The sequence below is a fragment of the Pogona vitticeps genome, chromosome 5 (genome assembly GCF_051106095.1).
Source record: "Pogona vitticeps strain Pit_001003342236 chromosome 5, PviZW2.1, whole genome shotgun sequence".
Lineage (NCBI taxonomy): Eukaryota > Metazoa > Chordata > Lepidosauria > Squamata > Agamidae > Pogona > Pogona vitticeps.
Window position 1 is genome coordinate 156169641 of NC_135787.1, and position 16123 is coordinate 156185763.

Below are 16123 nucleotides of genomic sequence, written 5' to 3' on the forward strand. Positions count from 1 at the left end.
CAAAGAAAGTGGAGGGGGAAAGTACTTTCTTCTCAAGAAAGTGGAGGGGAGAGAAAGAATCGCTTTCCCCTTCCAGTTTCTTGAAAGTGCTTTCCCCCTCTGCTTTCTTTGCAGAAATGAAGGGGGAAAGCAGGGATCAAAGCATTTTGATCCCTCACCCCTTACTACCATGTATAAAACGACTTTCAAATTTTCCTCTAATTATTTTAGGAAAAAGTGGTCATTTTATATACGGAAAAATACGGTAATTTGTCAAAATTTAAACGAGTCAGCTTTACTTTGCATTTCAGGGTGAGATGGATAATTGGTAAGATATGGGAGACAGTCAGGATTGAGGAGCCTCATGGAGCATTGGTTAAATTGCAGCCAACACTCTGCTCATGACCTGGGTTCAACTCCAGGTGGTTCACTCAGCTGCCTGTCCTTCTGAGGCTGGTAAACTGAGTACCCAGTTTGCTGGGAAGGGGTCATGTTTAGTCTGCATAATTCAATTGTAAACCACCCAAAGAGTGCTTTAAGCACTATGGGGTGGTATATAAGTAGCATGCTTTGCAGCAGCAGCTAGAAAAGGGTGTCATGCAATGAGAAGATATTAGGAACCCAAATTAAATCTGTATTTGGTTGGGAGCAAGTTTAACACATGTGTTGAACCATCTGTCTAAATTCTAAAACATTTTTCAGCTCAAGTAAGCTTATTTCCATGGACTGTAAATCTTTGCCATCTTTTATCCCATCACATAGTTTTTAACCCCATTTTCTGTGCCTCAGCCAGGTATGATTGATGGAGCAACTTGATGAGAATGATCAAATCAAGGCTCATTCATTCAACTTGGTCTGCACGTTGAAATGTTTCAGATTTTGTATTTTGCCATTTTTACTTATCTAGAAAGGAACTGATGTGCTATTTGACATGAAAACTGCCGGACAGCTCAGTGGTTTAAACAGGGGTTCAGTTCTCCACTGTCTCTCCATGACAGAGGCCGGATTTGGTGATCCATAGCATCTCTTCCAGCTCTGCAGTTCTAATATTACAGTATTATTATAAGTGGTGTGTGTGTAATTTTTATTTTTTAAATTTTTTTGCTTATCCTTTATTTCAGTGGGGGAGGCAGCTGCTCAACATAGGGTTAACACAGCTAATCCCAACAAAAGTGTGTTGGTGGTCCTTGTACACAATCTGAAGATAAATGTGATACATTTATTAGACCACTTAACATCTCTCAAACAGAAGCCACCTCCAGCAATCTTAATTGGTCTGAGCATTACAGAGCTGAGGCAGTGCAGTAGAGAGACAGAATCTCCAAAAATCATGTCCAGATGTACAGGCATTTTCCTTTCTTTAAAGCAAGTTACAATGAGAGGACTGTAAGGTCAATTTAGAGGTAGATTATAGATTTCACCTCTTGGGGTGTTCTTTGCATTAGACAAGGAACTGCCAGACACTCAGCAACCCTCCCCTATTAGACAGATTTTAGTGGTCTAAAATTATCATCTGTCCTTGTCTTCAGATAAGCTTGCTGCTGCTGAACTTCCATTTACTCAAACATTTATGGATTTTAACGGAGGTTGCTCTTTTCAATGGAACTGTTTTTTTCTGACTGATAATGACATGTAAAACCAGGTGCAGAAATAGCTTGGTGTTATTAGAAATGGCTTGCTTAGGGAGAGCTTATTCTGATATTAAAATAATGTGCTAAAATTCTTTGTTTCCATAGATACTGAATAAATTGGTGAAAGAACGAGGGCTGGAAGACGTCCAGATGCAACTTCTGAATATAAAAGATTTAATTGAAGAAAAGAAAAAATGCAAGTGGGTTTAAGTGTTCAGTGATCCCTACCTCTGATGGGATGAATTTTAACTGTGACTCTCACTGAACAGTATTCAGAATATTGCCTCAGTTCAGTTTTACTCACACGTAACTCGTAACGCAAACAACTAGTGACCTCAAATGGGAATGCACATTTCCAGATGCATCAAAAGATACATCCCATCAGTTCAGTGGACCCTGGATTAAGCATTGGCAGATTATGCAGACAGATGCACTTTGTCCTAATGAAAGACCATTGTCATGTGCAGATTTGCCTTGCAAGAATGAAGGTACTGAGTGATTTTGGCATCATTTTAACCACTTTTACCACTTAAGAATTTATGGTTCTTTTTTAAAAGGCCAGAACCACTAAATGCAATGAAGCAATCTGCTTGCCTTTTATTTTTGCAGCAGTGCTGTGTATGTCATGATTTGCCAAAATTTGCACATACGTTTTACAGGCTCCTACTGCTTGTATTCCACATGCTGAGCCTTTAAGGTAGCCCTAAAGCTCACAGGATGCAGTGCTAGAGGACCTGAGATCACCTTTTAAAAATAGCTCCTCTTAGATCTTTGGAGGGAGGAAAGGTGCTCCTGTTTGCTGCATTAATTTGTCTCCAGATGTTTATAACAAAATTAAAATAGAAACTGCACATAAATAGAAAAAATCCTTACCTTAAATTTTACATACATTGGCAAGTTTATGACATAAGTATAATATATGTACTATACTATCTCCTGCCATACCACCACACGTCTTCTGTCAATACAACACTGCAAGCTGGAAAGTCATTCAGGAACCAAGTCTCGCAAGCTGGAACAGCCATTAACACCATAGCATTTTTCTACAGAAAAAGTAGTTTTTGTCTGTTATCAAGCTGAAAAACGTACCCATTGAAACATGTGAAATGTAAGATTGCTAGCAAATCCAGAGTTGGCTAACCAAAGAAAGTTGTTAGTATGGATTTTAAAAATACTGCTGTTGGTCCCCAACCCCACACATTGGGGGGGGGGTTAATGTATGTAAAATGTGTGTAATTGTGGGAATGTGTGTATAGGACACTGTGCAGGATCTTAAAAATCCTAATCACAAGAGCTACTTAGCTGATGTGTGTGGATAATCTTTAGGTGGCACTTTGATAGTGTACAATGTTTAAAACATCCATTCATCTAAGCAAAGACCATGAAAATAGTAGTGCAGTTTGACTTACAACTTCCAGATTTGGTAGACATCTGATCTGAGCAGTAGAGCTTTGAAAATTGTGTGTAGTTTCTACACAGCAGGTACAGAAAAAGAAGAACTGTCATTAAAACAACATTTTGCTAGGCTAGTTCTTACATAGAGAACTAGCCTATGTTCTCTCCAAGGGGTGCATTTATTGGCCCAAATGCTGTTTGTAAATGTGTCATGTAATGTTGTGCTGTCATAAATAATACTGGGTGCTCTAGCAATGAGGACTGTGCAAGTTAAATGCACAAATGGTAGTGGCATTCCTGTTCTGATCAACTGCACAGTGTGCTAAGTGGAAGTGCTTTGTGAATAATATTTCCACCTTGACATGACTGCAGCCACTGTGGGTATAATGCTGAGTTACACTTGCATATCTACCCAACAGGATTTCAACCATTTTTAAAGAAGCAATATACATTCATTCTACAAGAAAAGCACCATGGCTATCTTAAAAGCACAAAAATTATAAATTTTATATAAAATAGGCAAGTATGTATTTTTAAACCCATAGATCATTTGACCAAAACTTTCCAAGAGGGTTCTTTGAGTTAACCAACTTTAGTTTATAAAAATAATGTGGATGTCACTGCAGCACTTGAAACTACTGCCTGTAGAATCTTTGACAGGTTTGAAACTTAGTGTATTCCTCTATTTAAAAAAAGGAAAGGTAAAATTAAATGTTTGTGGCAGCCTGCAGACAGTCACATCATAGTATCAGTATTGTTACCACATAAACCATTATGAACTTACATGGCCGTGTACATGCAAAAATAATTCCTATTATGTGAAACATTTGTATAAAACATGTAAAAATGTAGATGGTTATTTACAAGAAATGTTTTCTATGTTTACAAGAAATATACAGTATTGATGTTTATTTAATTTGTTCACTTTGCAAGATGACTACATAGGAGCAACAAGTCATTTAAGTAGGCCAAAAATTGTTTACCAATGGCTCTTATCTGGAAATCAGTTTCTATACAGCAAACCAGCTTTGCAAAAAGAAAGCTGAATCTACCTTTACTCACACAGAGAGGCAAGAAATAACCCTTTCTCCTCTCTGATTTCTGTTGTGGAAGATAGCAGGACAAGGCTATTGCACCATCAGAAAAAATGCTGGGAGAAATTTTATTGCAGTGAAGGAAATGAATAAGAAACTTACACAAAAACCTAAAGCAACAGCACCAATGAATTAACTGAAGATTGTACATATACTTTTGGAGGAAAAAAACTTTTGAGACAAAGGTTGTTTGGGGAATGGCTGAACCCGTTTGCAGAACATATGCCATGTAAGCCTAATATCATTTTCAGCTGCAGCTGTGTTTCATAAATGAAAAACTTCTTATCTCCTCTTAAGGTCCAAATACTCCCTTGGTATCCCTATTATCCTGGGGAAGCCATTGAAGCCGGGGAAGAACTCTAATTTACGAAAGATGGCCACCCCAATGATGTCAGCCTTATACAGTTCTGTGAACAGAATTTCAGAGCATTGGAGAAGGTTAAAGCCAATTGAAACAAGCACCAAATGTACAGCAATCTCCTAGCTATTCCAGTGACTCCTAATTATATTCTTTCCTTCCAAACAAGACTGCAGCTTGAAACTTGGGTATCTATACACTGATAGTCTTCACCTTGAGATGAGCAGTTGCTTGAAAGATCAATTTTCAACACACAGTGTTGAAACATCGGTGTACTGTATTTAATTTCCTTCTTTGACAAGAGCTATCTACAGTATGGCAGGAAGGGTGTGATCCACCTTTTGCTATCTGCCATCACTGCTATGGAACGTGGAAAGCTATCCTGTATCAGGAAGAGTGTCTGGAACTATTAAGCATGTTCTTAGGTAAAGAATCAACTTCCATTTTGTTACTTGATTTTTTTCAGGCAGAGAACCAAAGGATGAATGCTATTAAACTCTGCACCTGAAACATGAGAAACCAATCATATCTCAACACATATTCTCCATACTGCATTAAGAAAAAAATGGAGAAAACAAAGCAATTTGGTAAATTACTGAGGAGTGCAGTCAATTTTACTTAGGCATGGATAAGAAAATCTAGGAATCCCCACTTAAAGCTCTCTGACAAAGCTGCTGTAATTGAACACACAACAAGGAAGCAGATTTTATAAAAATATATTATAATAAACATATGATCAGTTAAGAAAAACATTTTGGACTACACAAATATCCTGTATAAAAGTAAAAGAAAATATTCACACATCACTCACAATCATTATAAAAGCTTGTTACTTCTCTTGAGATCCCAAATAGTGTATTAAAGTGCAGATAACAAAATTCCTCACAAATACATGGACTGCTATTATGAAAGTTCACTTGGCTTCACAATCAATAGTCAGTATTCAAGTAATCATGTGATTTAGTATTTTTAACTGCATGATGCCAGTCTCATAGTCCCAATATTGATGAAAGAATGAAAACTATGCCTCAAAAGAGAAAAGGGGGATTTTCTTAAGACCAAAGCTTTCTTAAAGGTTCGAGGAAGGTCTCGTTAGAGAAGCATTTTAGTGCAACATGATTATCTTTTGTAATCTAAAAAGTATACTTTTTTTCAAACAACAATTTTATTCGCATTAAAATCTTGCTATATGTTGGGAGGTTTTTCCCCCCAATCTAGAAAGAATACCAACTGATTCAAAATAAAATTTAAGTTTTCATCCCTTTCAAGGCACTCGTACATGTGAATGCTTCTGGCAAATGATGAAAATTCCTAGTGCTTTAGCGTTTCACGTTTATTTGGCATCCCCGGATAGTAAGTCATATCCTTCAACAAGCTTATCTTGATCAGAGTTCGAGTCAGGACTTACTGCCAACTCAGGACGTTCAGTAGAAGCACCAAGTTCTCGCAATTGTTTTCTCTGTGTAGTTTCGAGTTCTTCCAGGCGCTTACGAAGCAGGAAAACCTCTCTTTGATGTTGTTCCTCCTTGAACCAAAGAAGATGATACATTACATTACCCATTCATAAATATATTCCCTATTGCAGACACTTTCATTCTTTTCTTCTACTTGTACTTTTCCAGCTTTCAATAGTCCAACTGATTCTACTAGAGAAATAGGCAGCATACACTTGAACATGGACAAGTTAGTCAACATCTTGTGCGCTGCAGCTTATTTCTGTATTCTACTGGCCACTAGTAGAATGCCCATGTACAGCTTAACACCAAACTTTCATAAGACCTGAGTAAATGAACATAGAACTCTTAAGATTTTAAGCAGAGTGGATTAAAATCAATTATTTTTTTAAAAAAATTAAAAATCAGATTTAAAAAAAATTAAGTTTATTTTAATGAAATGCTTCTGGGGCATAAATATCTAAACGTAGTTTTCTATTTATGATACCTTATGGTTCAAAGGTTATTCAGCATAAAATAGAACTTAGTTATGTAGCATGAACCTGTATATTCATGCAATATTTAGATTTTTGGTGAACATATTCAATTCAATTTATCCAAGATGAGATAACATACACTTTTTCACAGTGAAAATGGTATACAATGAACAAAGTTCAGGAAAAGACCTTAATCCCATTGTTGTTCTGAAAAACTATGTACAGTGGTGCCTCACTTAGCGATCGCTCCATTGAGCGATGAAATCGCTTTGCGATGGACTTTTGGCCATCGCTGGAGCGATCGCTTAGCAATGGCCTCTATGGCTAAAATTCGCTTTGCGATAATCGCGGGGGAGCTGATCGGCGGTTCCAAAATGACCACCGCTGTTATGCCTCGCTGTAGAGGCACCCAAAATGGCCGCCGCTATGGAGGAATTTCGCTTTAAGGTACTAAGTTTTTAGCCCATAGGAACGTATTAAACGCTTTTTAATATGTTCCTACAGGCATTTAAAAAATCTCTTAGCGATCAAATCACTTAGCAATGTTTTTTTCCTGCACAGATTAACATTGCTAAGTGAGGTACCACTGTACAACCAATGAACACACTGATATTTAAGCAAATAGAATATATATGCTATATGTTATTGTTTTATTTAACTAAAACGATTTAAGTAGTTCTCCAAATATGAGTGATTAACCTAGTAAACTAAAATCTGTTCTGACAGCTGTTTTACTAATCTGGCAAGTTATTATTCTTAATATGAAATCTTCCTCTGGTTGTAAATATTAAAAATTGTAACTACCAGCAAGAATGAGTCTTTATATTTACAAATCATGATTTAAATTGAGTTCCTACTGACTAGTGATTTAAATCATGACTGAAATCAAATCCACACTGATATTAACTGATAACCTAGTCAGGCTGAAATTTAAAGTTGGGTGTAATCAGTCCTCTGCATCACCAAAGATGTTTTAAGGTTGTTTTTTTTTCTTTTGAGACAGCAGCTCTCCACAACACGCAGCAAAGTGCTTTTGACTTTTATAAGATGTATATGGTGAGGCAAGAAAGCTCTGAAGAAGTGATGTGATGAGTCTCATTGAACATGAATAAGATACTTCTTTGTGCTCTGGGTTTATTACTGAAATTCATACCCTTCACATGTTTTTATATCAAAAAAATCAGATAGATTCACCAGTTAAGCTTTCCAATACCCATTATTAGAAATTTGTTTGTTTTCTCCAATGAAACCACATCTGTAAGATGCCACCTGCCTGCAGAAGAGGAAAGGATGTCTCTGGTCCAGGAATCAAAGTTGAAGAGAGCAGGTTGACTGGATTTACTGTTGGGATGGTGGGAAACAGAATTAACCTGCGAAATTCATTGTGTCTGCGCTGCAGATCTTTGAGTCTTTTTTGAAGGCGAATATGTTCTTCAAAAGGAACATTCTGCCTGGAATAATAAAAGGATTTCATGGGGAATTCCAGCACAACATGTTAAAATGAAATGTTACTTTCTTCACATTATGAAAACCAGCATCTCCACATTCTGAAAATGAAGCAGCAAAGTTTATCCAAGAAGTGATGCTTTTTAAAATATTGATAGAAATTGTATCTACAATGCAATTCAAGTCACTCAACATCTAAATATACCTGTTTAGCACCTGGTTTTCAGTTTCCAGTTCTTCTCTCTTGGCTTCCAAGAGTTCTATTTTCTTCAGCAATTTCTTTTGCCTATTGTCATTAAGTGTCTTTCTCTGCAAATAATGCAAAAAGTGTGTATTTTGAGAAATATTAATTTCAGCTAACCCACAATGAAAACCTTCCCTTGGATACACTGAGTGACATGCCTTTTTTTGAGCAACTGCTGCTCGGTGCAATTTTTCCCTTGTCTGGTTGTACTTCACTTCCATCTCTGTGATGCGCTGAATAAGTTTATGTTTTTCTTCTAGCCATTCTATACGCTTGTCTTCCAGATTTCTAATAGGGAAAACACAATGGTTGCTTGCATAATTAAGTTTACTTAGCAAGAGGCCAGTGCAGAATTAATCACACAGACCAGGCATGGACAAAGTGAGGCTTTGAGGTTTACCAGTATTCTCAGGTAAAAAAGCCCCTTTCCATCTACAGGCACTGTTCCAAAAGATATATACTTCTCCACAAACATTAAATTCTGTGGCAATTTGCAAATGTACAAGGAACCCTAAGCACATCTGTACACCCTTTGGCCCCATCACACCACTACACACAGCCCACTGCAGAGTATGGCAGGTCCTGCATGGGGGAGGCCACCACAGAATATACTCCCTTAGTATTCCCTAAAATCTAGCAGGAAACGCTGTGTCTTCAGCTAACTAATCAACATTCTCAGATAAAAAGAAAAAAAATACAGCTCCTTTTCATCTACATGGACTGTTCCAGAAGATAAATACTTTACCAACAACATTAATTTCTGTAGTGAATGTAGTACACATTTTTCCATCAGGTAGAATGCAGCCTAGGTTCTTCAAAACAAGAGGCATTAAGATCAAAGGTGGAAGTTCAAGGATATATGCGTTAAATTTTTAAATTATTTTTAATTTCATTAAAAATCTTCAGGTACGAAAGATTATCCAGTTGAAACATGGTTCCACAGCTAAAATTGCATGCAAAAGTGAGCTGTGCCTATGCTCGTGCGAATGGTAATAGAGCTTTTAGTATACTATAAAATGTGCATTAAGGATTTGTGGTGAGACAGAAGTCCAATACCTAACAGGGAAAACAAAGAAGGGGAGGGGGAGGAGAAGCAGGTGGCAACACTACCACCACCACCACCGTCCCTTAAAGTTTCCATACTGTCTTCTGACTCCCTCACTCTGCACTTGGCTCCTCAGCTTCATCTGGAAAGAAAGATTTTCCAGGGAGCACCTTGCCTCCACAGTAATCTAGGATTACAGTTCTCCACCAATGTCCGTTGAAGCCATTTCTTGTTTGTCTAAATGTGGGACTTCATAATTTTATGCTCAATAGCTGGCAAATGGACTGGTGTAGGAATCGAATCAAGCTCAATTCCCCAACACACCTCATACACAAAGACTGAATTGTTCACTTGATCTGCACTTTCAAAAGTCCATAGGGCTGTAAGCTTACTGTCAACACTCCTTTCTAATTTTGAGCTTGTCTTTTGTTTTTGTTGCAATATACCCTGAGAAGAGTTAAAGCATCAGAAAAGATTATAAACATACAAATTCTATAAAAAGATAAATACTACAAATAGACAAGATGAAAGTGCATTAGTAATTGTAAATCCATGACAGCTGTTCTATTCACAAAGTCATTGCTAGATGTTGCAACATCAGGTGATCAACGTGCCTCTGTGAACTCATCCCAGAGAACACTAGAACAGACATCTTTCCTCAAGAGTAACATTATAGTACAAACTTCTTTCAAACTGCATGGGACAGATGGTTTTCCTGGCACAGAAATTACAGATTTAGTTCTCCAATGTGTCTAATGAGACTCTGCCAGATTGGTGTGCACAGCAAAATATTTCCATTTTTTCACACATTTTAGATCAATTAAATCAATTAACAGAAAATTTTTATATAAGACAAACATCTAGGGTAATTCATTTGCCATATAATTTTAAATTTTGTAGCAAGAGATATAAGTATAGTAGCATAATAAATAGCAAGGCTTACTTCTCTGAATCTAACTGAGCCTTTTCTGCTTGACTTCGTGCATTCCGATATTCTTGTTTTAATCTCTCCAGGATTTCCTTCAGTTTCTGATTGGAATCCATCAAGTCATTCTCTGATTGTGAAATTGAAGTCACTTGGAGTTGTAAACTATGGATTTGCTGCAACAGAAAGATATTTCAGAAGTCATTTGCAAAGCTCTGGAGTTTTGAAACAAATTTCTCCTACCACCCAGTTCTGGAAGTGCTATAAACCCTACATGGACATCTACAAAAGCTACCCATGGATTGCAGCAATTTACAGCCATGCTGTTGGCTTTACCACTTGTACTACATACACCACAATTCCAGGCACCTTTGACATGTTCTCACATTTAATAAAGGGACATCAAAAGGACTATCTGCTGGTATTCAGCTGAACATGGAAAGCCTCTCTGTATATTAGGGGCCCAGCACAATCAGGGGTTTGATCAACTGGAGCCCCTTTGCAGGTCTCCACATCCATCCCGTGGGCTTCAGGATGAGGCCAAGGCTAGGGGTGTACTTCCACTCCGCATTATCCCTGTTGAGATGCTACATACGAATAGTGTCTCCACAGGGTTACAGAATTACATTTCTCCACCGCTATCTGTTGAAGCAGGAAAGCTAGCATACACAAAAATTATTTTCTCCACTGGCATTTGCTTGAAACAACATATAGGGGATAATACTGTCAAGCAACACACTGTACATCTCAACAAATGCACTGTTATGACACTAGAGACACGGGGAATATCAAGAGAGCTTTTTTTTTCCTTCCATATGCAAAAACCTACTTGGAGTCAGGGTCCTTCAAAGGAACTGATTGGCAGCAGGCAAGTGAAAGTACTTCATACAACACACAAACGTCTTGCAGAATTCATGCCACAAGATGTGAAGACAGTCACTTTAACAGAGGGATTGGTGTGATCCCTGAAGGCTGTTCGGAGGCTGCACTTCATATATTCCCTCAAGACATGAGAAGAGGGAATAGGGACATGTTTGGCTCTGCTCCCTGCTGCCTATTCTTGATAGCTCACTTCCACATGCTGAGAACCAAATTCAACAAAAAGGAGGCTTCTTTACATTCTTGGGCTTCCAGGATAACGCACAATCTCATTACACAAGCCTTCCTGTGGCAGAGGTTCAGTACTAAACATGGATGCCTGCAGGACACACCCACTGGGAATGTAAAGGATGGGGCAGGCCCAAAAAATACCGCCTGGCATTCCACACTTGGGAGAGCAAATAAAGGAGAACTCTGAAATACGACTAGATAGGACAACCAGGTTCTAAATAGATCTCTGTCTTCAGAGGTGGCGTGCCCCTCAACGCTAGATGCTATGATATACAACAGGAGGCAGCAACAGACTTCACACTCCACTTGCAATCTTTCTGAAAGCGTATCGGGTAAAGCTGGTCAGCAGGGCTCTTTAGTTGTTTTAACTGAAATCCAAAACTGAAAAGTCTAAAATGTGGAACATTAGAAAATAAAACAAACCCCCAATATCTACTGGTTTCAGCTGGTACTGCCACAGCTCAACACACAGTAAACTACTCTGAAGAGATGAAAACATAATACCTTACGATGGTGAAGAACACTATAGGGAGATGTAAACAGCATAACAGATTCTTACCTGCTTTAGATTTGCATTTTCGCTTTTCTCTTTTTCTAGCTCCTCAGAATTGCTTGCTTGTTGCTGGAGCTTTAGCCTACAAATCAATACAAAGTGGAACTTTAAACATTTCTATAAAAATGAACCAAATACTTCTATAATACACTGATAGTTTTAAACTGAACAAAACCTGATCACAGCTGAAGAAAGCTCAGCTACGACATTACATTGTTCTTTGTGGATTTAAATTTATGATGGGTTCAGCAGAAGACTTTGTATAGAAATTAATTCTGGTATTTAATCAAGATAGAGTACTAATTGATTCAGTTGGTACTAAAATCACATGAGAACTGGTCTTCCAAAGTGGGGATATTGGGAATATCCTAGCTATTTCTCATTTTTTAAAAAGAGCAAAAATATTTAATAAAGACTGCAACAGTGGTGTTTGTGTAGGTAGGAAGAAAAGCCCAACACATACTCTGAAAGGTGAATATGATGGCTGTGCAAGAAGCTGCATAGAAGTTAAGAAGGCAAAGGAGAGGCTTAAAGAAATGTCTGGAAACATTTTGGAGAAAAGGCGAAAATCGCCCAGTCCTGTCTTTTATCTTCCTATTTTTCCCTTTTATTCCCCATTTACCATCCAGAATAACGCTGTGGTGGTACAGGAAATAAATTAAAAAATAAACAGAAATGCATTTCTGCAAAAAGAAGCATTTTTGCTCACTTTACATTCAAACAATTAAGTATCAAAGTCTGTGGTGATCTCTGTAATAGGCAACAACACTTCATGTCAGAGTGAAAAACATGAAGATGAATTAAACGTTAGTCCTAAAAACAGCAGGACTGGGTGATTTTCACCTACTGAAATCAATGAAGCTCAAGTTATTTGTAACCAATTTGCCTCCATGGGTCTACTCTAAGTGGGGCTAACATTAGATTTACCCTTCCATTCCAAACACAATCAAATTCCAGCATACTACCTAAGATTCTCAATTTCCCTTCTGCTTGATTCTTCTGCTAACCGCATTGCCAATAACTTCCCTTCATAGTGATCTTTTTCCGATTGCATCTGAGCTTCTTGTTCTACTTTCATTTTCTGCAGTTCAGCCAACTTGTTCTCAAGTTCTAACCTGAAACATACAACATTTCATTAGCAGTAAAAATCAGCAGGTTTTGTATTTTGTAAATCATTAACAGCTCAGACACTGACCCCTCCCATAAAAGCTGACAACGTGCAAGAAACCATTTACTGTATATTCTAGTTGTCTACTATTTGAACACCTTTCCTTGTTGCCTGGCATAGCCTCAGAGTATTTTAACAAACATTCAAAACTGAAATGTCTAGCTATTATGGGCATTTTCTTGAACAGGGAAAGAAGCATTTGAAGATATGGAAGCAATACGTGTGATACCTTACAAGAACTCTGTACACTGAAAGTGTCAGTAACAATTTCACAGCTGAGACTGAATACATGATGCATACAGAAGAGATGTAAATCTGTATTTGCACCATTCTCACAAGACAAAAATAAAGAGTTGAAAAATTATTTTCCTCAACAGTAAGGACAGCAAGGAATTTCCCAGGGCTTTCAACTGATTTTTCCCTTTGATCAAAATAATGATTTTTTTGGGGGGGGGATGTCTATTTTTGTGCAAAACTGCATGATTTATAAATTGTGTGAACTACCTAAAATTGAGATGATCACTGCCTTATTTAAGAGTCTGAAGCACTTCACTTACTGTGTAAGCATGTGCTCCTTCTCAGAGAGAAAGAAAAATAGAAATATTTTATGCAAATTACAAAGACCTTGGCAGGGGTGGGGAGCTCTTTGTATCACTTTCGGCTAGAGGCAAGGAATCTCACAAAGCTCTAAAATTCCGCATCAAATTATTTCATATCATCATGACAGCCCAAATTGGTTGCTATAGTCTCTTAACATTTTTAAAGAGCTGCGTAAGAAAAAAGAACAACAAAATATTTACTTTTCTTCTTGTAATGCCACAAGTTTCTGGAAGCCATCTTCTTTTGCAGCTTGTACTTTGCGCACTAATTCACGATCCTTTTCTACTATCAGCACTTTGTGTTGCTCAAGCGTTGCCTTAAGTATTTCATTATCTGAGTGTAACCCTGTTTGTACACATTCAAGACGTTACTATTCAGCATTCCAATTATACAGAGTGTTTGAAATAGCTGAAAATCCTTAGGCAGCAGTTGAGAAAACAGTCACATAGTTGACAGTTTACTGCTCAAGATTAAAGTGCAACTTAGGCTACAATACTTTAGCGATTTCCTCCATAAAAGTTTCAGATGAGACTTACAAATTTCAGTGGGACATCAATTTAATGAATTTAGAACCAATTACACAAAACAGTAACACTCTTTAACAGAAGAGTACTTAATACATATTTTATGCACATGTGCCTCTTTTTTAAAGAGACGCTTACACCCAGGTAAGTGTGCACAGGATTGCAGCCAAATTCCCACTTGTTCCACTGGGAAAATTAAGCTTCTGTTTAGTGTTCTCTAGTGGAAAATAATGATATTTAAAACTAAACTTCTAGTAGGTTGCATGTATACCCAGTGTGGTGTAGTGCAGTGGTCCCCAACCTTGGGCCTCCAGATGTGTTTGACCTTCAACTCCCAGAAATCCTGGCCAGCAGAGGTGGTGGTGAAGGCTTCTGGGAGTTGTAATCCAAGAACATCTGGAGGCCCAAGGTTGGGGACCACAGTGGATAAAGTGATGGACTAGGAATCTGGAGAACAGGGTTCAAATCCCTCTTCAGCCATGGAAACTCCCTAGGCGAATGGAACTGGTAAAACTACTCCTTAAATATCTCACTTACCTTGAAAGCCCTATTAGGGTCACTATAAGTTGGTTCCAGCTTGACAGCACATAACAACAGGTTGCACTTAATACAAACTTAAGAGGGCATTAATGGAAGTACAATATATAGAGAAAAATGATCATGAATGAACGCTTAAGATACTACACTTTTCATTTATGAAAGTGGTTCTACATGTCACTCAGTGATGAGGACTATAGTGTGGAAACACTCTGAATACAGTGGACCCTCGACGTATGCACGGCTCGACGTGCATACTTTTCGAGGTACGGACTTCTCTGGCCACAAGATTTCCAATCGACTTGCGGCCGGAGAACCAACCTATGGACCGGAAGGGGGAGGTGGGGAAAGCGCCAAATTCAAATTTGGCGCTTTTCCCGGCTCTCCCTTCCAGTCCATACGGATGCCTTCCAGGGCTTCTCCGCCACCCTGGGAGGCCTCTCAGAGGTCCGCCGCTGCCACGGATCAACCCTCTGAAGCATGATCGGTGGTGGGGGTGGACCTCCGAGAGGCCTCCCAGGGTGGCAGGGAAGGCCTCTGTGATGGCGGCAGCAGGGGACCCCTGGAAGGCTTCAGAAAGGTAAGTTCTATTTATTTTCAAAATTTGTGTGTGTGTGGGGGGGTGGTTTCTTGGGCAGGTTACGGATTAAATGGTTTTCAATGCATTCCTATGGGAAATGCATTTTCAACCAACGGACACTGTTCCAATATGGATTAATTCCGTAGGTCAAAGGTCCACTGTATATTTCCTGTTAAAATGTTGTGAAATGTTGTGTACTGTAGGGGAAGATCACATTAAAATTATATAAACAAAATCTATATTTAGACAGAAGCTCTCCCTGAATTCAGAATTACTGCTGATATCTCCTGGTCCTCTGTATTAAATGTGAAATTTCAGTTCTTCCACACTCCCATACAAATCTGCTGCACAGTGATGCCTTAAAATTCTGTGCTTGTAACTGATGGTTATAAAAGTAGTTAGTGTTGAAGTTTTAAAAAATTACCATCCATTTCACTTTGAATCTTGTTCTTTTCTCTTTCTATATCACTCCTAGCTTTTGCCGTTTCCAGCTTGATGTTGGTTATTTCTAACTTGTGTGAATGCTTCAGTTCTTCTACCTATTAAAAACATATAATCCAATTTCAATTCTGATCAAAATAAATTTTAGATATTTTCTATTCAGCAGACTCATAAAGAAACTCAGAAACTGTCTATATGGAACATGGAATTCAGTTACTAGGAGCATCCATGCTCCTTTTGTGACTGCCTGGGAAGCTGGATGATCAGACAGAGGTCAGTAGCTGCCCAGACCAAACAGACAACTCACACCTTCAATTTATCTCCTGTTAATGAACACTTCAAAGAAAGGACTTTATTAGAAGGCATACCAAAGAAGCCCAAAAGGAATCTAACACTTTCAGTTGAATGCTTGACTTGAAAAAAGCCAGCCCACTTCCTTCTCTGAGTTATGGAGATGCAACTGCGAGAAAGGAGGGAAAATGCCTTTGTTCTGAGGGAACATGAATGGGGATTAAGATGGTGATTGCAACAGTTGTACGCAAGGGATTAGGAAAACTGGTTAG

General features: G+C 38.2%; 2 protein-coding genes across 4 annotated transcripts in view; one reads left to right on the top strand and one right to left on the bottom strand.

Moving 5' to 3' along the window:
- The window catches only part of PLXNC1 (plexin C1), a 63231-nt gene extending 59315 nt beyond the window's left edge, over window positions 1-3916 (top strand). Inside the window, exon 31 of the mRNA XM_020815794.3 lies at window positions 1716-3916. Within this exon, the coding sequence (XP_020671453.3) occupies window positions 1716-1820 (105 nt within the window). The 3' untranslated portion in view covers window positions 1821-3916. The remainder of the gene's footprint in view (window positions 1-1715) is intronic.
- A 1241-nt stretch (window positions 3917-5157) lies between these two features.
- Window positions 5158-16123, bottom strand: part of CEP83 (centrosomal protein 83) — a 28792-nt gene continuing 17826 nt past the window's right edge. For 2 of the 3 annotated variants that reach the window (XM_020815811.3, XM_078376038.1), the window contains exons 8-16: window positions 15544-15658; window positions 13679-13823; window positions 12676-12825; window positions 11717-11792; window positions 10066-10223; window positions 8236-8365; window positions 8039-8142; window positions 7661-7838; window positions 5158-5982 (exon numbers count right to left, since the gene is read on the bottom strand). In XM_020815811.3, the coding sequence (XP_020671470.3) occupies window positions 5791-5982; window positions 7661-7838; window positions 8039-8142; window positions 8236-8365; window positions 10066-10223; window positions 11717-11792; window positions 12676-12825; window positions 13679-13823; window positions 15544-15658 (1248 nt within the window). In that variant the 3' untranslated portion in view covers window positions 5158-5790. Of the gene's footprint in view, window positions 5983-7660; window positions 7839-8038; window positions 8143-8235; window positions 8366-10065; window positions 10224-11716; window positions 11793-12675; window positions 12826-13678; window positions 13824-15543; window positions 15659-16123 lie in introns of those variants that run through there. The other variant, XR_013536652.1, reaches the window with a different exon arrangement.